Source organism: Triticum urartu, chromosome 1A, assembly GCF_056163025.1.
Source record: "Triticum urartu cultivar PI428250 chromosome 1A, HENAU_Tu73, whole genome shotgun sequence".
In the NCBI taxonomy this organism is placed as follows: Eukaryota; Viridiplantae; Streptophyta; class Magnoliopsida; order Poales; family Poaceae; genus Triticum; species Triticum urartu.
In genome coordinates this window covers 315,412,665-315,437,745 of record NC_141873.1, presented here as the reverse complement: position 1 = coordinate 315,437,745, position 25,081 = coordinate 315,412,665, and the positions used below count along the sequence as shown (strand labels likewise).

Here is a 25,081-nt window from a genome sequence, read left to right as displayed (position 1 = left end):
ACTTTCGAGTTCACACGGTTTTAGAGAAGGTTGTATAGGTTCAACCCATCGGGGTTTCTTAGAAACATATACCACAAGTTTCAAGGGTAAATATCACAAGCTCGAAAGTAGAGCATGGTTAGCAAAACAGAGGATACAATTTACCAAAGGTATCACATACCCATGGAGAGGCTCACAAGGTTATTGAATAGGAAGGACACTGCCGGATAATAATCCAACAAGGGGTCCTACGGTCTACAATGGAGCTGATGCGAGTATCGGTACTTTATCTGAGGAAGATGGAATGAAAGGGCATCAGATTAGCATTTCCAAATCAAGGGATCAAAAGCCAACGCTCTCATTAAGAATGGATCAGTCGAATAGACTTAGGGGTACAATCGACGACAATTTGATTGGTCGATAACCAGCTCATGTTTAAAATGACGTGTGAGCCGGAAGGATGAATCATTGGATCTGATTGAGGATGGCGAGCATTCACAACATTTTGAATCAACGGACTCAAAATGATAATGACAAGGGATGCCAATAAAATTATAGACTTATGGGATTAACCATAATGCAAGCAAGTAAGAACTTCAAGAGTAATAGGCTACTCAGGATTTTCGGAAGTTCAAATAGTATTTTGAAGACTTTTGTGAAATACATGAACCAACTGGGGATGAGCAAATATCCAGTGAGTGCTAGAAATTACCCATAGTGGTATTCATGTGGCAAAGAAATGCAAGGCAGTAGGCACAAAGTATTCTCAGAACAATAGAGAGAATTTTGGGGCATCTTGTAATAACAAGATCAATGAGGAATGATTATATGAATGGCACGTGTACGTGGTTATCCATAGAGGTTTATCGATAGAAGGGAATTGCAAAAGCAACACGCACAAGGTCTCGACAGAATATAGGAGAGTATCTTCGAAATCTTCTAGTGCAGTCGGCGATCATCTGGACTGAAGGGGCTCTCCGGGAGAAAGTATTTTTGAGAACCTAAGTTAGATTTTTAGTAAATTCATTAAACCCGAATAGGAGAGAGTTCAGAGTCCCAGAGTAAGGATCGAGGAATAAAAGATCCTAATAACACCCGATGGCAACGTGGGCCCAAGGGCCGCACAGCCAAGTTAGTAAAAAAAATTTCATCGACTAGACTCAACTTCGGCTAAGGAGTGTGGAAGGGGGATTCCTACAGACAGTCGGCTCTGATACCAACTTGTGACGCCCCTGATTTGACCGTACACTAATCATACACGCAAACGTGTACGATCAAGGTCAGGGACTCACGGGAAGATATCACAACACAACTCTACAAATAAAATAAGTCATACAAGCATCATATTACAAGCCAGGGGCCTCGAAGGCTCAAATACAAGAGCTCGATCATAGACGAGTCAGCGGAAGCAACAATATCTGAGTACAGACATAAGTTAAACAAGTGTGCCTTAAGAAGGCTAGCACAAACTGGGATACAGATCGAAAGAGGCGCAGGCCTCCTGCCTGGGATCATCCTAAACTACTCCTGGTCGTCGTCAGCGGGCAGCACGTAGTAGTAGGCACCTCCGGTGTAGTAGGAGTCGTCGTCGAAGGTGGCGTATGGAACCTGAGCTCCAACATCTGGTTGCGACAACCAGGTAGAAGGGATAGAAGGAAAAGAAGGGGAAGCAACCGTGAGTACTCATCCAAAGTACTCGCAAGCAAGGAGCTACACTACATATGCATGGGTATATGTGTAAAGGCCATATCGGTGGACTGAACTGCAGAACGCCAGAATAAGAGGGGGATAGCTAATCCTGTCGAAGACTACGCTTCTGGCAGCCTCCGTCTTGCAGCATGTAGAAGAGAGTAGACTGAAGTCCTCCAAGTAGCATCGCATAGCATAACCCTAACCGATGATCCTCCCCTCGTCGCCCTGTGAGAGAGCGACCACCGGTTGTATCTGGCACTTGAAAGGGTGTGTTTTATTAAGTATCCAGTTCTAGTTGTCATAAGGTCAAGGTACAACTCCAAGTCGTCATGTTACCGAAGATCACGGCTATTCGAATAGATTAACTTCCCTGCAGGGGTGCACCACATAACCCAACACGCTCGATCCCATTTGGCCGGACACACTTTCCTGGGTCATGCCCGGCCTCGGAAGATCAACACGTCGCAGCCCTACCTAGGCACAACAGAGAGGTCAGCACGCCAGTCTAAATCCTATGGCGCAGGGGTCTGGGCCCATCGCCCTTTGCACACCTGCACGTTGCGAACGCGGCCGGAAGTAGACCTAGCCTAGTAGGCGTTCCAGTCCAATCCGGCGCGCGCCGCTCAGTCGCTGACGTCATGAAGGCTTCGGCTGATACCACGACATGGAGTGCCCATAACTGTCCCCGCGTAGATGGTTAGTGCGTATAGGCCAGTAGCCAGACTCAGATCAAATACCAAGATCTCGTTAAACATGTTAAGTATCCGCGAACACCGACCAGGGCCAGGCCCACCTCTCTCCTAGGTGGTCACAACCTGCCCTGTCGCTTCGCCTCAAAGTAACAGTCGGGGGCCGTCGGGAACCCAGGCCCACCTCTACTGGGATGGAGCCACCTGCCCCTTCAGCCCCCATCTCCGAACAATATCATAAGTAATGTAACTGTGTAAAGTATATTGTATGTCCGTGATCACCTCCTGAAGTGATCACGGCCCAGTAGTATAGCATGGCAGACGGACAAGAGTGTAGGGCCACTGATGGAACACTAGCATCCTATACTAAGCAGTAGGATAGCAGGTAATGGTAACAACAGTAGTAGCAAGGACAGGCTATGCATCAGGATAGGAATAACGGAAAGCAGTAACATGCTACACTACTCTAATGCAAGCAGTATAGAGAAGAGTAGGCGATATCTGGTGATCAAAGGGGGGGCTTGCCTGGTGGCTCTGGTAAGAGAGAGGGGTCGTCAACACCGTAGTCATACTGGGTAGCAGCGGCGTCGGTCTCGGTGTCTAGCGAGAGAAGAGGGGGAAGAAACAATAAATATATCGCAAACAAATGCATGACATGACAAGGCGTGATGCTAGGTGTGCCACTAACGCGGTACGAGGTGGTACCGGTGAAGGGGGAAACATCCGGGAAAGTATTCCCGGTGTTTCGCGTTTTCGGACAGATGAACCGGAGGGGGAAAGTTGCGTGTTCGCTATGCTAGGGATGCGTGGTGGACGAACGGGCTGCGTATCCGGGTTCGCCTCGTCGTTCTGAGCAACTTTCATGTACAAAGTATTTTCATCTGACTTAGGGTTTATTTTATATTAATTTTCAAATTTTTTTAAACAATTCCTGAAATTATTTTAATTATTAATAATTCAAACTCATTAAACCTAAATGCAATGGTTACCCAAAGCGTGTACCCATAGTGTGCTTAGGGGCTGACAGCTGGACCTGGTCAACTATCCAGTCTTAGTTTGACTGGACCGTTGACTGGTCAAATGGGTCAGACCTCACATGTGAGTGCCCCTGCTTTAATTAACAGTGTATTTATTTACTGATTAGACTAACTAAGCTGCAGGTCTCACGGTTAATGTGATTAGGCTAATTAACTAATTACTAATCATTTAATTAATTCAGCCACTAATTATTTACTTTATTATTATTATTATTTCTTTTTTTTCTTTTCTAATGGGGTCGGCCACACACTAAGAGCACACACGCACACACACCACGCAGCACACTCGGCCATGGCCGTGGCTGCAAGGAAGATGGACGCGAGAGAGACTGAACTCACATTCACTGATACATCACGAGTGTACATATATACAACCCATGCACACGCAGGTGAGGCCAACTAACACCATAACAAACTCCACTAATCTAGTAGTATACACGCAGTATGACCAGATGACCAGGTAAGTATTCACGTATGAGCAGGCGGTAGAATAGGATTCTCCAACAGTGGTCATGGCCAAAACGAGCAGCAGGCAGCAGGAACAGAGTTTTAGCGGCAGCAACGGCAACACATGAGGCAGCGGCCACGAGCAGCAGCAGTTGGGAGGCGCGCGGCAAGAGCAGCAGTAGACGCAGGCGGGCGCGGCGCGGCCGCGCGTGGCGGCAGCAGGAGCAACGCGAGCAAACACTCACGTACGTACTTACGCGTACAAGCGGACTCGGATGAGCTTGGGACGGCAAACGGCGACCAAATCAAGGCTGAGGAAGGGGGAATCCGGAGGAGAAGCTTACCAAGGAGCCGGGGACGTGGTCGGGGGGGCTGGGGACGGTCGGGGTCGAGCGAATCGACGACGGCGGCCGTCGGTGCAGGATGTCGAAGACGAGATCGATGGCGGCGAATCGGTGCGGCTCCGCTCGATTTGATGCTCTGGATGGACGAGGTCGACGATGGCGATCCTCCTGAACTCGTCGGTGCGGCGAGCGGTGGCCGGTGGCCGCGGGCTTGACGACGGCGTGGTGACGTCCCGCCCGGCCGTCAAAACAGAGAGAGGGGGAGGGGTGAGCGAGAGGCTGTGGGGAGAGCGCGAGCGAGGGGGATCTAGGGCTAGGGTTAGAGGGAGGGGGCACCGGGGTCTTGTAGGCCGGGGTCGCCGGCCGGATGGCCGCCACGACGTCGGCCGGTGCCGTGGCGGGCATCGGCTCTGCCCACGACCCCCTCTGTGAACAGAGGAGGAGGCGACGTGGGGAGTGGGCTGGCCTGGCCTGGCCAGCTGGGCCTTGGCCCAGGGGAGGGGGTTTTCCTTTTCTCTTGTTTTATTTTCTGTTTTGCCCTTTTCTTTTTTTGTTTCTTTTAATTACCTCCTGTTTTCCATTTAAAACTTGAACCAAATGACTTTTGTAAAAAGTGGAGCCTTGACATATAAATACTATGCAATAAGCTGCACTGCCACCAAAAGTCTAGTCCCCATATAATTTAGTTTGATACTTTATTAATTAGTAATGGCATTTAAATCATTTTGATTGATCCTATTTTATTTATATTAGAGCATTTAAACACTTTATAAAAACGTGGTCCTCCATCATAATTACTTATGCATTATTTGACACAACCCGAACAATTTAGTTTTGATGTTCGAAAACTTTTGTGGTTTGCCATATTTTGAATTAGAATTTTGAATCCGTTTTTGAACTAACGTGAGGTTAACAACAGTAACCCTGGTGACGTGGCATCATTAGCAGGGAATTACTGTAGCTTAATTATTCGGGCGTCACACTACTCTTGGAGAAGGACTGAATGAGGCGAAGAAGACAAGACATGTACATACACGCATCTCTTGAGGGAAGCCTAGCGCACTCTGTGAGCCACAAATGATCTCCTTTCCTCCCTTAATCTTCACGGCCCATCCTATGAAAGAACGAAGGAGGCGGCTTTCGCAGCCTACTCTCATCAGGAAAACTTGGCTTGTCACATCCATGATTCCCATCCGTTGGCCATCACGACACTGCCAAGAGGAAGCTCACACGTAGTGGAGAACATGAATGGCAGCAGCGAACTCCATGGCAGGAAGAGGATTTGGGTTGGCGACGCGGCATCTCTCTATTACAAACTTGCTCATGACGCCCCTACGGGAAAGCAAGGTGGCGAGGCAGGGCGTGCAGTGGTGCCGACACATTGGCATAGAACCCGGCGCTGGCGGGGAAATAGTGCTGTGGCCACTACCAGTGTGTTGTGTGGTCGCGGGCGAGGTGACTTCGGGCGTCGGCTTTGTCGCGCAATTGGCCAGCAAGCAGGAGGTCGCTGCTGGGGGTTGGGCGGTGGTCGGCAAAGTGCTCCAATGGCATGTGGTGGTCAGGCCGCATCGTTCGCGGTCGGCATGAAGTGGGTCGTCCGCGGCAAGAGGCACGCTGGGAGGTGGGGGGCATCGCACTAGGGGGTTGGGCGTTGGAAGGAGTACTAGAGGGAGGCTGGGAGGCGGACCTGCATCCGCGTGAGCTCAGGCGCAGAGAGAGGAGGGAGGAGATGGTGAGGAAGGGAAGGATAAGGGGCTGACGCGGGCAGGGACGCCGGCGACTGACAGCTGCCGGCGCGGCCGGTGCCGAGCACGTCGCGCAGGCGCACGAAGCCTTCCTGGCGGCGCGGCTGGAGCAGGTGAGGGAGAGAGATAACAAGGGGCTGCCAGGCGGGATCGTGTCCACTAGGTTTAAAACAGACCTTGATGAGATCGTGCGGCAGTTTTGCAATCTGCCACACAGTTGCCAGATACATATTTTGATAATATAAAGGAGGGTAAAATCCTTTTTCATCAAAAAATCTCTAGTTTCTAGGTACTCGTCGAGCAGGCCCATAAACCCCACATGTGGTTAGAGCATCTCCAGCCGCGCTCCCAACAGGCCCCCCAGGCCACTTTTTCGGTGCCGGCGCCAAAAAAACGCCCCAGCCATGGCCCCAGGACATCGAAAAGCGTCGGTTCGGCCCTTTTTTCCGCCCGGCGGTCACAGGCCGAACCCGGTGCACTGGGGGCGATCGGGGGCTCCGGCACAAGGGAAAAGCGCGACTGGCCCACACCGTCAGGTGAAAAGTCAAGATTTTCTTTCCCGACTCGCCTCCCACCCCACCCCCCCGCGTGACCTCGGCCGCCACTAGGTATATCCCGGCGCCGCCCGCCGCCCTTCACCGCTAGATAGCCATTCCCCTCCGGAAAAATGGCAGAGGTTCGCCGCGGCAGCCCCTCCAACAGCAGCTGGGCGTTTTCGGCCGCCGTTTCCGGCCGCGGAGGGGCAGTTTAGCGGCGGGTACACGCCCAGCGGGCGCAAGGTGTTCGGCAATTTGCCTGCCTCGGCGATGGACTCAGATGACGAGGAAGCACTCGCCGCGCTGCTGGAGGAGGAAGCCGAGGCCGACGTCCAGAAAAAGAGCATCTCATGGTGCTCGCCGCCCTCTCCCAGCTGCTGGCGAGCAATGAAAAGCCGCGGTGAGGTGGCTTGGCGCCGGGGCGGGTGAAAGCAAAGAACCAACATCGTCTCGAAGGCTACTGCATGCTCTACTCCGACTACTTCGCCGATGCTCCACTTCATGGCGACAAAATATTTCGGCGCTGAAAGGATCGATATGGTTGACTAGAGGGGGGTGAATAGGCAACTAACAATTTTTAACTTTTCTTTACCAAATTAAACTTTGCATCAAAGTAGGTTGTCTAGATGTGCAACTAGGTGAGCAAACTATATGATGCAACAACAACAAACAAGCAAGCAAGCAAGAGAAGTAACACTAAAGAGTTTGCACAAGTAAAGGTAAGAGATGACCAAGAGTGGATCCGGTGAAGACGAGGATGTGTTACCGAAGTTCCTTCCTTTTGAGGGGAAGTACATCTCCGTTAAAGCGGTGTGGAGGCACAATGCTTCCCAAGAAGCCACTAGGGCCACCGTATTCTCCTCACGCCCTCACACAATGCGAGATGCCGTGATTCCACTATTGGTGCCCTTGAAGGCGGCGACCGGACCTTTACAAACAAGGTTGGTGCAATCTCCACAACTTAATCGGAGGCTCCCAACAATACCACAAAGCTTCACCACAATGGACTATGGCTCCGTGGTGACCTCAACCGTCTAGGGTGCTCAAACACCCAAGAGTAAAAATATCCGCTAGGGATAGGTGGGGGAATCGAAAATCTCTTGGTGGAAGTGTAGATCGGGGCCTTCTCAACCACTCCCAAGCAAATCAACAAGTTTGATTGGCTAGAGAGATAGATCGGGCGAAAATGGAGCTTGGAGCATTAATGGAGCTTGAGGGGGAAGCGATAGGTCAATGGGGAAGAAGGGGACCCCCTTTTATAGTGAGGGCAACAATCCAACCATTGCCCCACTAAACAGCCCCGCAGAGGGTGGTAGTACCGCTTGGGTGGGCGGTACCACCGCTGAGCTAGCGGTACTGCCGTTCCACCTAGCGGTACTACCGCGCAAAGGAGAGAATCAGGGACCTGGACGCAAAGCGGTACTACTGTGGTGGTAAGGGCGGTACTACCGCTGAGCCAGCGGTACTACCGTTCCACCTAGCAGTACTTCCGCGCAAAGGAGAGAGGCAGGGACCTGGACCTAGAACGGTACTACCGCGGTGGTAAGGGCGGTACTACCGCTGAGAAGCGGCACTACCGCCTCTACTGCCGCAACTAGTGCCGCAAAACCCGATACAAGAAAAAGAGCCCTCGAGTCAAGGCGGTAGGAACCTGGCAAGCCAGCGTAGTACTGCTGCGGAGTCACCGGCGGTACTACCGCTGCGGAGCGGTACTGCCGCTTGTGACCCCTCAGCGGTACTACCGCTGGGTACCACGGTACTACCGCTGGGACCCAGACAAGACACACAAGCAGAGAAAAGATCTCTCCATCGAAGCGGAAGGGCTCGAAGGGTGAGAAGTGGATGTGTACGTGTTGATTCCACCCAAGCAATACCACAGCGGACCCCTCTTGATAGTACAGTGCCCTCTACGCAACTAGTCCACAGAAAGAGAAACGAAAGAGCTACACCATCTTGAATGACACTCCGAGGGGAAGAAATCGTCTCGTACCAAGGATGAATCTCTGAAATGCTCAAAGCACACAATTAGTTCGCAAACACGTTGTCATCAATCACCAAAACCACATCGAGAGAGATATGCCTCAACAGGCGCCGTTATCGGATGAGCCGAAAGCTCTTCCTCAGGATTGTGAATTCCATCCGGGAGTTCGACAATTACTTCAAGTGCAAGATGGATTGCACCGGCAAACTTGGATTCACCTCGATCCAGAAGTGCATGGCAGCGATGAGGATGCTTGCATATGGAGCTCCCGGTGATTCACTCGACGACTATGGGCGCATGGCCGAGTCCACCAGCATAGAGTGTTTCTACAAGTTCTGTCGGGCAGTGGTGGCAGTGTTTGGACCGGAATACTTAAGAACACCCAATGCGAAGACACTGCTCGGATCCTAGCACAGAATGCAGCAAGAAGATTTCCTGGGATGCTTGGAGGCATCGACTGTATGCATTGGAAATGGAGGAATTGCCCATTTGCTTGGCAGGGGATGTACAAAGGCGTCAAAGGTGGTTGTAGTGTGGTACTTGAGGCGGTGGCCACACAGGACCTCTGGATTTGACACTCCTTCTTTGGTATGCCAGGAACTCACAATGACATCAACGTGCTGCAGTGCTCTCCTGTCTTTGCCAAGCTTGTTGAAGGTCACTCTTCTTCGGTGAACTTTGAGATCAATGGGCGGCACTACAACAAGGGGTACTATCTAGCTGATGGCATCTATCCGAGATGGTCGACATTTGTGAAGACCATCTCAAACCCTGTGCCAGGAGGCAAGAACGCCTGGTTTGCGAAGATTCAGGAGGCTTGCAGGAAGGATGTCGAGCGGACATTTGGTGTGCTCCAATCTCGATTTGCTGTTGTCCGGTACCCCGCTCAGACCTGGTCGAAAGATCAAATGTGGGAGATCATGACTTGCTGTGTCATCTTGCACGACATGATCATCAAAAACGATCAAGAAGACCTAGTGTTTGACACTGAACCATACTACAGGCAAGGCCCTCTAGCCGAAGTTGATCACCAACTACCGGCAACCTGGACTGCCTACCTTAGTATGCGTCGGGAGATCCAAGACCCACAGGTGCATCATCAACTGCGGCAGGATCTGATAGAGCACCTATGGAGGCTCAAGGGCGACGCCGGGCGCGACGTGTGATGAAATATGAGTTTTTATTTGTTGAACTATATAATTTGTATTGAACTATTTGTTGTTGCACTATTTGATTTTCTGTGATGAACTATGTGATACAAAAATATTTATATGCTGATAATTCAACGTCGTACCATGGCGAACCCCGTCGAATATGGACCTATTCTCGCCCATATGGGCTCTTAATTCGCCGAAAGTGAGTCAAAAAGTGAACCAATATCGATGCCTGGGGCAACCTGGGGGCGATGGCTGGACGGCCAACCGGCCCCCGCGCCGATTTAGCGCCGGCTCGCCCCCAGAGGGCGCGTAAAAGCGCGGCCTGGGAGGCCAACAACTGGAGATGCTCTTAGCGTCCTCATTCTTGAATCAAGACAAGACAAACTTGAGTTTTATGTTGGTTCGAGTGGAACAGAACACCAATGGACAAACTATACATGACCTTCCACTGTTAACCAGTTTTGACAACTTTGATGGGTTCTTAAAAAACGTTTGAGATAAGATAAGAGGATCGTTCATGAGAGCCCTTGTACAAGCGGGAATAATGCTACATCAACAAATTCTCTAATGAGTTTAACGGACTATTTATGTGGACCATTAGAATTCAAAATTGGGGGAGGAAGGGGGTCCATCCAAGCTGAAATTCAGGCGGTGCAAAGATTAGTTAGAAGGAGAATTTTTTTTTGCGAGGAAACTTCTCATCTCATTTTCAATCATGAGAGTACAATGAACATTAGAAATAATAAAAATTACATCCAGACCCATAGACCACCTAGCGACGACTACAAGCACTGAAGCGAGCCGAACACGCGCCGCCGTCATTGCCCCTCCTTCGCCGGAGTCGGACACAACTTGTTGTAGTAGACAGTCGAGAAGTCGTCGTACTAAGGCCCCATAAGACCAACGCATCAGAATAGCAACAGCCGCCGATGAAGAATAAGGTAGATCGAAATGATCCAATCCGAAGACACACGAACATAGACGAACAACAACCAGATCCGAGCAAATCCACCGAGGATAGATCCATGGGAGACACACCTCCACAAGTCCACCAACGATGCTAGACGCGCCACCGAAACGGTGGCTAGGTGATGAGACATTTATTTCATCTTCAAGGAGACGCCGTCGTCTCACCTTCCTGAGCAGAACATAAACCCTAACAAATCTGAAAGAAAGGACTAACAACGAAGCCCTCTCGCTGGCCCTTGCGAGGATCCATCGTGCCCCATGGCTTTAGGGCCACCGGAGACGAGGCGAACCTAAGCGGAGCCGGCGAGAGACACAAACCCTAGCTTTTTTTTAGGAGAAGGCGGCGGCTGCCTGTTTCTGTCTTTTGTTTCTATAACAATGAGTTAGAAGGAGAATCTGTAACATGGCCGGAATGGGTCCGTATGTCTAGTATTATTGTACGAGCGGTGGTTTCGCCCTTCTCATGGAGGCGGCTGCTTGACGGTCCTCTCAGCCATAAGCTCCATGTTAAGCTTGGTGGAGTTTTCAGGATTTGAGAGCTTAGTGCTAAGTAATGCTACACATATGTAATGAACAATGTGGCGATTTGTGATTGGAGATGAGGGAGGAAGGGGCCACCCCGGAATGGGGTTGGGTTAGTTGGAACTTTGCATAAGACTTTCGTATAAGCATGTAAATGGCAAATAAACGGAGTTCGTAAGTACTACCGTTTAATTAGTTTTAGCTAGCTCAGTAGTTCATCTTAGAAAACAAACTATTAAACTATTAGATCTTAAGTGAGTTTAAACAGGATTAAACGGAAACGGTTTACATCCCTACTCCCTTCGTCCACAACTAAACGTACATTTGTCATTCAAAATTTTGACCGCGGTGGTCGATAGATCCGCCGGATCGTCTCATCTCGTCGCCGCTGCTCGCCAGCTTCATTACACTGTTGACTCGACAAGTGTACAAGCATCCATGCATGCAAAATTCCTGACTTCTCCACAGCGGCGATAATGCCCAACCGCTTCGTGGGCTCTGCTGGGCACCACGGCGCCTTTGCATTCAATCGAGCCATTTAAAGGTTCTACCTACGTACTCCCTCCGTAAGTCATTCGCGTAGTTTTAGGTCATCGAGCTAAGGAATTAAATATGTGTTATATGTCATGAAAAATATACTATTAGATTTCCACGCGGATGTAGTTTCTAAATATATATTTTTTGTCACATATAATACATATTTAGATAGTTAAATTATCGACCTAGAACTACGCGAATGACTTATACACCGGGACGGAGGTAGTACTATGATATGCTCTGAAAATAGCAAAGCCGGGTCGGTACAAGCCCCGAGCTAGTGCTTCATGGCTGCCTGATCTGTGTCCCGACTCGAGCAGGGGCTTAGCTGTTGCGGGCTTGTAGTTAATGGCAGCAGGACTTGCTTAGTACTGCATCTTCGTTCCTTTCTTGTGCTTCGATCTGCTCGCGAGCTACCCGAGTCCATGCCTCAGTTGGAAGAGATTGTCTCGACGGCCGGCGGGGCAGGCTCGCCGCCGCCGCCGCCGCTGTGGTTTCTGGTCTTCCTCGCCCTCGGCCTCCACGCCGTTGTTGTATCCGCCGCGACCTTCCTCGCGTGGCTGTACCGCGCGTTCCTCCGGCGGGGGAAGGACCTTGGCCTGCGCTACGGCGCGTGGGCGGTGGTCACCGGCGCCACCGACGGCATCGGCCGAGCGCTGGCGCTCGAGCTCGCGCGCAGGGGGCTCCACCTCGTCCTCGTCGGCCGGAACCCCGCCAAGCTGTCCCGCGTCAGCAAGGAGGCCAAGGATGCGGCGCCGTCCTGCATGGTCAAGAGCGTGGTGTTCGACCTCGCCGGCGACGCGACGGAGCTGTCGCTGGGCGCTGCGAGGGTGGCGGTGGCCGTGAAGGGGCTCGACGTGGGCCTCCTGGTGAACAACGCCGGCGCGACGTACCCTTGCGCGGCCTACTTCCACGAGGTGGAGACCCCGGTGTGGGAGGCCGTGGTGCGGGTGAACGTGGAGGCGGCCACGCGGATCTCGCGCGCCGTCGTGCCCGCGATGGCGGGCAAGGGGAGGGGCGCCATCGTCAACGTCGGGTCGGGGTCGTCCGTGGTGGTGCCGGCGTTCCCGCTCTACGCCGTGTACGCGGCAAGCAAAGCGTAAGTACGATGACTCATGCAGATCCATCTTTGCGTAGTAGGTTCTGGGTCCACACGTGTGTGGGGGGATACCTCTACCTCTCCACTTGGCGACGGCAGCCTGCGAGGCCCCGATCGTGCTTGCACTGCCCCTCCGTTCAAGCGTTGCCTTGCCGGCTACAATTGCTCGGCACTGTAGTGTGCCATTCCGACGAGACGTATAAAATATTCTGGCAGTGGCAGCAGAGAACTAGAAGGATGTACAGTATGTGTGTGATATGACAGGGTCATCCAGCTGAACACATTAAATAGGCATCAAATCCCAATAGTAGGGTGAGTCAGACAGATCTAAAAAAACACATAAAATGTGAGGACACATGATCCAACTGACAGTGAGCCAAACGGATTGTCTAGACACCCCAGAGTTCCTCATGTTTAGTTCTGATTTGTGAAAATTCAGGTGTCTGAACTGATCCACAGACGTTTGATGCAAAGCGTTGCAAGGCAAAAAGTGGCTGAACCAATGAGATTCGGAGGTTTAGAGGCATTTTGATGCACACCGTTGGAGTTGCTTTTAAGATCTCAATTTTAATGATATATTAGTAAAAACTTCCATGCAGTAGCCCTGTAGCCTGAAACTTTCATAGCGTTTTCGTTTTGCAAAATGCTTAGAGCATGTCTAACAGAGCCCTTAAAAACTCAACCTTCAAAACCAGTTTAAGGGATGAAAAAATGTCGTTTTAAAGGCTGAAAATCCTTGGCGCAGATCAGTGCTCTCAAACCAACCCTCAAAATCTCTGTCTCGTCGTCCTTTTCGTCTGCACGAAGGGAATCGAGCCGGGACGCTCGGGAGCGAGGGAATCGTCTCTGTCTTCATCAACGTCGTGTACTGCTCACCGCCGGAATGCGTCGTTGTTCATCGACGTGGGTGCCCGACCGCCACTGTTTTTGGCCGACGTGGGTGGCCGCCACCATCTCCGCGACGGCGGCGTCGGTCGGGGTGGTCGGGGGCGGGAGGCGCGGGGCGGGGGCGGGCGCCGGTGTTGGCGCGGGGGCCGTTGCCGGCGGCGGCGCAGTGGTGAGAGGCAGTTGGGGAAATTTCATTCCCGTGCAGCTCGTTGATCAAGTGAGGATTGGCCCTGGAAATTGCCCTCCAACCCTCACTAGTGCAGGTTGGCCTCAAACTTGAGGGTTTGGTCTGGAATTTTTTTTGAGGGTTTAGGGATTTGAGGGTACTAATCTACGTCTTTTTTTTGCCCAATCCTCAAACTGGCAGTTATTTTGAGGGTTTGACCAGTTTGAGGGCTCTGTTAGACATGCTCTTAGTTACTGTTTGTTGTGAGTATAATGATATGTTAAATATGTTTCAGGCTACAGGGCTCCAACATGTATCCCCATGTGGTTTTGTTTTTTTGGGGTCTAATCTTCTGTCCACGTGGCCTACTTAATCGACGGAATCAATTGATTCCATTTCTACAGTTCATCTGATCATTACTTTTTAAAATACTTCTAGTAACCAAATCATATTAGATGGCAACTGTTCATAACACCAGTAAAATATCTTATTGATTAACTTTTGCAAGTCTATGTCTTCGTTGAGATTTTCTTAAGTCTCGGTTGATTTAGAAAAGCACAACTTCAGTTCAGTGGAGTTGCATTTTTTTAATTAAATTGATTGAGAAGATCTCGGTTGATTGAGACTTCGAAAAACCATAACTTTATGCATTATCTTTTATATTATGATGAATCTCCGGTGTTTCTCCTATCGTTATATGCAGATACTAAACATATCACTACTTTTGCATGACCTGAATTGTGTTTTTGTTGGTTTGTGTGTGAATTACGATTATTTAGTTTTGTTTTAAGAAAAAATAACTTCCTAGACTTTGATGTTTTTCTGTGTTACGTTCCACACATGTTCCCTTCAAATCTACTCCCTCTGTTACTAAATATATATATATATATTTTTAGAGATTTCAATACGAACTAAAATACGAGTGTATATAGATCTACTTTGCAGTGTAGATTACTCATTTTGATCTGTATGTATTCTATATTAAATTTTTTTAAAAAAACTTATATTTAGAAATGGAGGGAGTACATTGTTTGGCAGACACCTTTTAATCGACATTTCTTTTGTGTGCTGGTAACCTTTGGTGAAACTAAGTCAAGTTTGGCGCTCTCCGAGAGAAAAAAAAAGGTTCAGTGCATGGTAGTCCTATGCTAAACATAGTAGTACTACCATCATATTTGCACTACCGATTGGTCGAATAAAAGCAGCTTGACAATAGTGGATCAGCCAATAGTAATATGTTTGGAATTTTTTTAAAAAATAGTACTATGTTTGGTACATCTACCACCGGGCCCAAGCACACAAGGCATATTAATGCACACCTAATATGGCCATGGATGATGGGAAGATTATCGTTCTTTCAATAAACAACGCACGCCGTAATCAGTGGAGCAAACGGATACTCCCTCTGTTTCAGTTTACAAGTCCTACGCGTATATTTAGGTTGTCAATTTTATCATCCTAATATAAATTATATAACACAAAAATTATAACGTTTGAAAATAGAACATCTGAAGTTTATATCGGTATATTTTTTGTAGAAATAGTATTCAAATTAAATACTACGTATCATTTATGTACAGTAAAGCCAGTTTCTCGCTCCCGAATTAAATACTTTGAACTCATAGTTCCAAAATCGGGGAAAATTTGATGTGATGACACCGAACTACCCATAATTCTATTTTAAATATAGGATAATCTTTCGGCCTCTGCTTCGGTCGATGCGCACAACCATCAACCGATGATGTTGAACAGTCCATGGTGATGCACACCGTTTTTGATATGTGTTCTATTGGGTACACCTCTAATATGAACTTTGCTTTTAGCACGAGGAGGGTGAGATTCAGCATTACGTGTTGCTATTTCTAATTTCTACATTTGGCCACCCTGTTAGGTATATTGATCAACTATCTCGGAGTCTAAGCGTCGAATACAAACAGTACGGAGTGGATGTCCAATGCCAGGTATGCATGCATGCAGTCTCCTCTTCATCTTTACATAGAAAATCCGAAATAGTTTGCGTCGACTAGTGAAATGCACACAAACTTCATGGATCACCAAGTAATTCTGTACTCGGTGTCACAGAAGACAGAATAAACGCACTTTGGAATTGAATTGAAATATCCTAGTAAGTCACAGATTAGTGTGATGCACTGCAGATTCCTTTGTACGTGGCCACCAAGATGTCGCCTGTTAAGGGCCACTCTCCGTTCATACCATCGCCCGAGGAGTACGTCAAAGCTGCCATTCGCTGCATTGGCTACGAGCCGAGATGCGTCCCCTACTGGCGCCACTCCGTCCAGTGGTTCTTGGCGTCTCTGGCGCCAGACTCTGCTCTCAATCTGTGGCGTCTCCGGGTTGGTGTCCGCAAGAGAAATGAGATGAGAGCTCTGCTCGGAGAGAAGGAACTCAGCTGAACAGCCCATGGTGTTTGTGAAAAGAAACTGTAAAGTCGTGATGTGATCTGTTTATTTTATGTGGGGAATGATTTGGATAGTTGTCAACAGCGGCTTTTGGTTTATGTTTAGGCTTTGCTCGGGAAGTTGATTATTCCGGAGTTTTCTCTCGTATATGTAATTAACGTTTGTTCTCTTGTCAATGTTTTTCTGAAAAGTGCAATTTCTTTGTTGGATCATGATGGATGAAGATTTTCGGCGATTGATTTTTTGTAAGATTACAACATACTCCGTCTGATGGCGCGGCATGGATCTTGGCGCAAGGTTGGCGCCACATCACACCCGTGGAACCATTTGCTCACTAAGCGAACCATGTGAACGTCAAACGTCGATTTGCCCACACAATGACACAACGACCCTCACCCACTTGCCAAGCAATTCCTCTCATTCCCCTTGTCCGTTCCCAGACCCAGGCTAAGAGGGAGATGGAGAAGCATCGACAACCATGGTATGGTTGTGGCAGCGTGGCGATGTTAGGGCCGAAATGTTGACGAGCTGGAGTTGGAGTCACTTGGGTTGTCGTTGCCGTCATGGAAGCGGGTGCACTACGCCACAACACTTAATTAGGGATAATTAACTATTGGTAGAAATGCCTGAAAAAGGTTTAAAAATCTGTTGGGACATTTTTACTGCCGGTACAAGTACCTAACGACACGATAACTGACGATAGAACTGTAGAAACGAGGGCACACATACTGTTAGTAATAATGGCCAACCTTTAGGGCCCACTATGTGTTGGGAGAACTTAACCACTACTCAATATCTGCGAGGGATTTTATTTGACGCAAGATGTAAATAATATCAGACCTAAGCGTGCACTAACGAGAGGGAAAACGCAGTTAGAAGGCGGACTAACTATCCGCCGGCATACGATTCCCCTAGGTAGCTAGGGTTCCACCTATCCCCGTGCGGCGCGCCGCTAGGGTTCCACATATATCACATCTACACCAAATTCTCACGTACGGACTCTCCGCGACGGTCTGTGCGTGATCCCAGATAGCCGTTGGCTCCCCTTGACGGACTGCATGGCAGGAAGAGGGATTGGAAAGGCGCCGGCGGGCGATGCGTCAGGAAGTGGAGGTGGGCGCGATGCGCGAGGAACATATGCAAATCTGAAAGATAGGTTTTCAAGGCTGAACCTTCATGAAGAGGAAGAAGAGGATCTGGATCTGTCAGGAGAGATTGAAGGATTAATAGAAGAAACACGTTGGATTGCAATTTTTAGGGTTTATACGTCCAAACCCTTCAGTCATGTCACTTTGTATAAGAAGATGAGGAACGCCTGGTCGCCGGCGCAGGGAGTGATCTTTAAGGATAAGAAACCAAACATCTTCCTTGCCCATTCATGTGCTTGGGCGATTGGAATCGCGTTATGAACAGCGGCCCATGGCTGTTCAGAAACGCCGCGGTAGTGCTGGAAGAATATGATGGATTGACGAACGTAGAGGAGTACAAACTAGATCGGATTGCGGTCTGGGCACGCATAATTGGCATACCGGATGGCCTCATGAAGAAAACAGAGATTGCTGAGAAAATAGCCAGGAAGGTGGGCATCCCCCTATCAAAGTTGTTGTCAATGAGGGTCGTATCAACCCAGCAAAATACTTGAGAGCCCGAGTGCACATAATGCTGGACACCCACATTGTTCGGTTTGTTCTGCTGACGTTGAAGGAGAGTAAAAGGTACCATGTTGAATACGAAAAGCTGCCTGATTTCTGTGATTTTTGTGGCCTGATCGGACATCTGGTAACTGAATGCGGGGATGGCATGCACAAGGCAGAGGATTGGGAGTGGGGAGATTGGCTTCTGGTGAACTTTGATGGTCCCTCTGGTGGATCTGGCAGTGGTAGAGGAAGGACAAACATGGGAAGACCTAGGGAGAGGGATGATCTGGGAAGAGGAAGAGGTAACTCAGGTGACCCAAATTCTGAAGAAAATAATGATATGGAGCTAGATCATGGGAGGTCGAGTAACCAGGGGGCTGTTGTCCCGATGGAAAAAAAGGCTTATTGGTCAAGATGGAGTGGTGCTACAACATGGTGGGAGGGATGGCTTAACTCCACCACCAGGATTTGTCAATGAGAAAGTTGGGCTGCTCAAAGCTGGGAAAAGTGCAATAGTGGAGAAGAGCCAGATGAGTACACCAGAAAAGATTCACGATCCTAAGAGGCTGAGGGCGACATCAGCTGCAGCTAGCCTACCAACTGATGAATCGGCGATACCCCTTGAGGGTGATCACCGGGGCCAATGAAGATTATAAGCTGGAACTGTCGGGGCATCTTAGGCGCCCTGACAGTTCAGTCGCTTCTGGAGTTCCAGAGGCGGCATAAACCCGATGTGTTTTTTCTGTCTGAAACACACTTGGATGATGATAAGGCAGAAGCGCTAATGAGGAAACTTGGCATGGATGAAAGAATAGTTGCACCAAGCATGGATGGCAGAAAGGGTGGGCTCTTGATGGTTTGGAAGAAGGAGGTGATGATCTACTCCCAAACCACCACTCTTGCGGGAATTGATGTGAATGTGCATGAAACAAATGGAAACATATGGAGGTTGACTGGAATCTACGGAGAGCCTAGCTGGGAGCACAAGGACCGCACTTATCAGTACATCCGAGACCTGCATGCACACTCTAGGCTATCGTGGGTCATCATTGGTGACTTCAACAAGATCTTGCTGTCCTCTGAGAAGGAGGGTGGGGTGCCACGACATCAATCCCGTCTGGCAACGTTCCAAGATGCTCTTTCTGACTGCTCCTTAGAGGATATGGGGTATGTTGGCGATAAGTTCGCATGGTTTATAGGCAGACTGAAGGAAAGCTTAGACAGAGTTGTTACAAACGTTGAATGGATGGGCATGCACCCGTATGCAGGCTTGTGCAACCTGGAGATGGGAAAATCTGATCATCGACCCATCTTGTTAGATACAGAATATCTCTCTGGTGTAGCAGAGAATAGACCCAAGTTCAAGCGACGTTTTGAGGCTAGATGGTTACAAGAAGAAACTGTTGAAGAGGCGGTAAGGACATCCTGGCAGAAGGCCGTTCACCAAGGCTTACACCCTACTGTGAAAGGGAAAATTGATTCAGTTCACCTTGATCAGCATGATTGGGATAGGAAAACGCTGAAAGGGCCTCGAGCCCGACTCAATAAAGCTCAGAAGAAGCTGGAGATACTCATGCAGGCACCATATACGGAGGAGGTCAGGGCAAAGCAAAAAGAACTCTCGGTCCTCATAAAAAAATTGGACCAAGAAGAAATTTTTTGGGCCCAGCAAGGTAGAGTTAGATGGCTACGGAAAGGCGATCATAATACACAATATTTTAATCAATTTGCCTCAGCGAAGAGAAGGAGAAATATGATTAAACGGCTTCGTAATAATAATAATGGGTGGACTGAGGGTAATGATAACCTTAGTCCACTGATTCGTGATTATTTTGATGGACTTTTTCATTCTGATGGTGCCGAATGTGATCAGCAATTGTTGCAGGCAGTGAAACCACGTGTTACACCTGAGATGAGTAGCTTGCTAACAGCAACATATACCCGGGAAGAGGTCCGAAAGGCACTATTCCAAATTGGGGACATGAAAGCACCTGGTCCGGACGGGCTACATGCAGTCTTTTATAAGAGATTTTGGCATATCTCGGGGGAGGAGCTCACTGATGAGGTCTTGGAAGCAATACACATGAGAAAGATACCAGAAGAATGGAATCACACAAATATTGTGCTAATACCAAAGGTGGATAGTCCAGAGGTAATCACACAGTTCAGGCCTATAAGTCTTTGCAATGTGATTTATAAAATTATTTCAAATATGCATGCAAACAGGTTGAAGAAAGTACTCCCTGAGATTATATCCCCCACACAAAGTGCTTTTGTTCCAGGGAGACTTATAACAGATAATGTGCTAATTGCATATGGATGCTTCCATGCAATAAAGAAAAAAACCATGGCTCTAATGGGTATTGTGCTATCAAATTGGACATGGTGAAGGCGTATGATCGTGTGGAGTGGGGTTTTCTGAGGAAAATGATGTTAAAACTTGGATTTGATCCAGGTTGGATAGAGATGATCATGGAATGTGTCTCTTCGGTAAGGTATAAGATAAGGTTTAATGGTACAGAAATTGAAGATATATTACCCATTAGAGGTTTGAGGCAAGGAGACCCCTTATTTATTTCTGTTATGTTTAGAAGGATTATCAAGCATGTTGGCGCATGAGGAAGAGGTGGGTGGACTGGAAGGTATTAAAGTGTGTCGTAATGCACCATCCAGCTCTCATCTTCTTTTTGCAGATGATTTTCTCTGTGACGCCCGGATAATTAAGCTACAGTAACCCTCTACTAATGTTGCCATGTCACCACGATTACTGTTGATAATCTCACGATGATTCGTTCAAATTCAAATTTGAAATAAAGTCAAACTAGAAGAGTTTACAAAAGTCAAAACTAAAATATTCTAAATGTAGCACGTAATTCATAATAAATATTGGTGGAGAAACCAAACCTTTAAAACATGTTTAAATGCTCAAAAGTAATTAACCCAGTGGCTAAAACAATCAAATAAATGACTTTTGCATTTTATAAAATCCTAAACTAATTTATTTGGAAGTCAAGCTTTTATGGCAGAGGCTTAATTTACAACACTGATCTAGGCACTAATTATTTATATTAATAGAGTTAAAATAAATTGGAAGTTAAAAGAAAACAGAAAAGAAAATAAATAAATGAAAGAAAATACAAAAAAAGAAAACAAACAAAAAAGAGGAAAGGACCCCCCCCCCTCCCGGGCCTCCGGCCCAGCAGGCCACCGGCCCAATTAGGCCACGACCCACCAGGCCGGCCCACCCCGCGCACTTCATAACCCCCATTCCCCTCGGTCCAACCCACCGACACCACACACCCCCTCCCGCAAAATATCCCCTCCCCCTCTCCCCCCGATTGGATCGGGATCGAGGATGGGAACCGCTCGCCGCCGCCGCCCGGAACCTCCACCGCCCGACGCGCCCCCGCTGCTCAACGCCGTCGTCGGATCGCCGCCTCGTCGGTTCTCCCTCACCGGACTGCCTCCTCTTCGTCGCGCCGTCACCGCTGCCCCTCGACAAACGTTGCCCCGATCCCGGCACCACGTCGTGAGCCCGCGCCCCTCGCTCACCGCCCGCTTCCACCGTTCGTTGGCCGTTGCGGCGACCTCCTGGCCTCGCCATGGCCGCGGTCCCCGCGCTCGCTGGCCAAGTCGGGCGCCTGCACCCTCGCGCCCTGCCTCCGCCGCTGCCCCGCCTTCCCTCACCACCACGCCGGCCACCCTACTCGCTGCTCCGCGCTCGCGCTCCCCTGCCACCCCCCGTGGCGCCTCAGCGCTGGTCGCCGTCGCGGGGCACCGCGTCCCCGCGGTTGTGCCCGCTCACAGCGCTCGGGGCTGTCCCGCCCGCAGCCCCGTTAGCCGTGCCCGCTATGGCCCCCCGGGGCCTATGACATATGGGCCCCACGCGCAGAATGTTTTTTTAAATTATTAAAACAACAATAATAATAAATAAATAAATAAAATAATTAAATAAATAAATAACTTAATTAATTAATTAAAGAATTAATTAAACTATTTAATCCTGATTAGATTAACCTAACCACTAATTAAACTAATTGACCCTGTTTAATTAACCTCTTAATTAAATGTGTCAATGACGAACGGGACCCACGTGTCAGGTTGACCAGGTCAACTGCTGACGTCGTGCTGATGTCATGCTAATGTCGGCAAACACTATTCTGGATAATGTTGATTTAATTAATTAAATAAATCCTAAAATGATTTAAATCTTTTAAAATTAATATAAAATAAACCGTAGCTCGGATCGAAAAACTTTGTACATGAAAGTTGCTCAGAACGACGAGACGAATCCGGATACGCAGCCTGTTTGTTCGCCACGCATCCCTAGCATAGCAAACACGCAACTTTCCTCCTCCAGTTCATCTATCCGAAAACGCGAAACATCGGGAATACTTTCCCGGATGTTTCCCCCCTTTCCCGATATCACCTAGTACTGCGTTAGGGCACACCTAGCACCGCGTATTGCTATGTTATGCCTTGTGTTGCTTTGATTGCTTTGTTATTTATTGTGTTCCCCCTCCATTACTTCTTTCCGGTAGACCCCGAGACTGCCAGCGACCCCCAGTTCGACTACGATGTTGACGACCCCTCTCTCTTGCCAGAGCAACCAGGCAAGCGCCCCCCCTTGATCACCAGATATCGCCTACTCTTCTCTATACTGCTTGCATTAGAGTAGTGTAGCATGTTACTGCTTTCCGTTAATCCTATCCTGATGCATAGCATGTCCTTGCTACTATTGTTGTTACCTTTACCTGCAATCCTAATGCTTAGTATATGATGCTAGTTTATCATCAGTGGCCCTACCTACTTGTCCATCTGCCATGCTATACTATCGGGTCGTGATCACTCGGGAGGTGATCACGGGTATATACTATATACTTTATACATGATACATGTGGTGACTAAACTCGGGTCGGCTCGTGGAGCGCCCATGAGTGATTCACGGATTGGGGGCTGAAAGGACCTTTGTCCCAACGGCCCTCTGTGTGGATATTTGTGGCGAAGCGATAGGGCAGGTTGAGACCACCTAGGAGAGAGGTGGTCCTGGCCCTGGTCGGCGTTCACGGTTATTTCAAGATAACACGTTTAACGAGATCTTGGTATTTGATCTGAGTCTGGCCACTGGCCTATACGCACTAACCATCTACGCGGGGACAGTTATGGGCACTCGACGTCGTGGTATTAGCCAAAGCCTTCGTGACGTCAGCGACTGAGCGGCGCGCGCCGGATTGGACCGCGTAACGCAACTTCCTTTGTAATGGAGGTTGCTAGGTCTGCTCTCCGGCCGCGTACGCAACGTGTAGGTGTGCAATGGGCGATGGGCCCAGACCCCTGCGCCATAGGATTTAGACCGGCGTGCTGACCTCTCTGTTGTGCCTAGGTAGGGCTGCGACGTGTTGATCTTCCGAGGCCGGGCATGACCCAGAAAAGTGTGTCCATACAAAGGGGATCGAGCGTGTTGGGAAATGTGGTGCACCCCTGCAGGGAAGTTGATCTATTCAAATAGCCATGTCCCTCGGTAAAAGGACGGCCCAGAGTTGTACCTTGACCTTATGACAACTAGAACCGGATACTTAACAAAACACACCCTTCCAAGTGTCAGATACAACCGGTGATCGCTCTCTCACAGGGCGACGAGGGAAGGATCATCGGTTAGGATTATGCTATGCGATGTTACTTGGTGAACTTACCATCTACTCTCTTCTCCTGCTGCAAGATGGAGGTTACCAGAAGCGTAGTCTTCGAAAGGACTAGCTATCCCCCTCTTATTCCGGCATTCTGCAGTTCAGTCCACATATGATACCCTTATTCCATTTGATACCAATGCATACATATGTAGTGTAGATCCTTGCTTGTGAGTACTTTGGATGAGTACTCACGGTTGCTTTGCTCCCTCTTTTCCCCCTTTCTACTCGATTGCTGCGACCAGACGTTGGAGTCCAGGAGTCAGACGCCACCGTCGACGATGACTACTACTACTCGGGAGGTGCCTACTACTATGTGCAGCCCGCTGACGACGACCAGGAGTAGTTTAGGAGGATCCCAAGCAGGAGGTCTGCGCCTCTTTCGATCTGTATCCTAGTTTGTGCTAGCCTTCTTAAGGCAAACTTGTTTAACTTATGTCTGTACTCAGATATTGTTGCTTTCGCTGACTCATCTATGATCGAGATCTTGTATTCGAGCCCTCGAGGCCCCTGGCTTGTAATATGCTGCTTGTATGACTTATTTTATTTGTAGAGTTGTGTTGTGATATCTTCCCGTGAGTCCCTGATCTTGATCGTACACGTTTGCGTGTATGATTAGTGTACGGTCAAATCGGGGGGCGTCACAAGTTGGTATCAGAGCCGACTGCCTGTAGGAATCCCCCTTCCACACTCCTTGGCCAAAGCTGAGTCTAGTCGATGAAAACTATTTTACTAACATGGCTGTGCGGCCCATGGGCACACGTCGCCATTGGGTGGTATTAGGATCTTTTATTCCTCATCTATGCTCTGGGACTCTGATCTCTCTTCTATTCAGATTAAATGATTTTGCTAAAAACAAAACTAACTCTAGGTTCTCGTAAATACTTTCTCCCGGAGAGCCCCTTAGTACAGATGATCATCTACTGCACCAGAAGATTCCGAAGATCCTTTATAGTGTTCTCTCAAGACTTTGTGTCATCGCTTTTTTGCATTCCCTACCGTTGTTATATCCTTAGGGATAACTACATACACTTGCCAGTCTTACGTTCAACCCAATTGATCTTGTTAATACAAGATGCCTCGAACTGCTCTTCGTTATTTCGAGAATCCTTTGATCTTGCCGCCTTGTAGTTCTTGCCCCATGAATACCCCCTACGGATAATTCCTCGCACTTACCGAGTATACGCTCATCCCTAGTTGTTCAGGTGTTTCACAAAAGTCTTCGAAATACTGCTCGATCCTTCGAAAATCCTTAGCAGCTTTATTGCTCTGCAAATACTTGTCTACTCGCATTATGGATGCTTCCCATATGTTTGGCAATATTCATTAGTCTCCTTTGACACCGTCATTTTGATCATGTTGATTCAACATGAGTGCGAATGCACGCAATCATCGGTTGATCCTTTTAAATTATCTTTCTGGCTCACATGTCATTTTGAACATGAGCTGGTTATCGACCAATCAAATTGCCGTTGATTGTACCCCTAAGTCTATTCAACTTATCCATTCTTAATCAGACTATTGGCTTTTGATCCCTTGATTTGGGAAT

General features: G+C 48.7%; 2 protein-coding genes across 2 annotated transcripts; both read left to right on the top strand.

Moving 5' to 3' along the window:
• Positions 1 to 11,869: 11,869 nt before the first annotated feature.
• LOC125506723 (very-long-chain 3-oxoacyl-CoA reductase-like protein At1g24470) lies at positions 11,870 to 16,420 on the top strand. Its single transcript, XM_048671464.2, has 3 exons — positions 11,870 to 12,734; positions 15,680 to 15,749; positions 15,945 to 16,420. Exons 1-3 carry the CDS (start codon positions 12,061 to 12,063, stop codon positions 16,200 to 16,202), a joined length of 1,002 nt encoding a protein of 333 aa, XP_048527421.1. The 5' UTR covers positions 11,870 to 12,060; the 3' UTR covers positions 16,203 to 16,420.
• A 2,209-nt stretch (positions 16,421 to 18,629) lies between these two features.
• On the top strand, positions 18,630 to 20,092 carry LOC147991026 (uncharacterized). Its single transcript, XM_087538493.1, has 3 exons — positions 18,630 to 19,442; positions 19,719 to 19,997; positions 20,072 to 20,092. The coding sequence occupies exons 1-3, from the start codon at positions 18,630 to 18,632 to the stop codon at positions 20,090 to 20,092; spliced, it is 1,113 nt and encodes a 370-aa protein (XP_087394619.1).
• Positions 20,093 to 25,081: the final 4,989 nt, after the last annotated feature.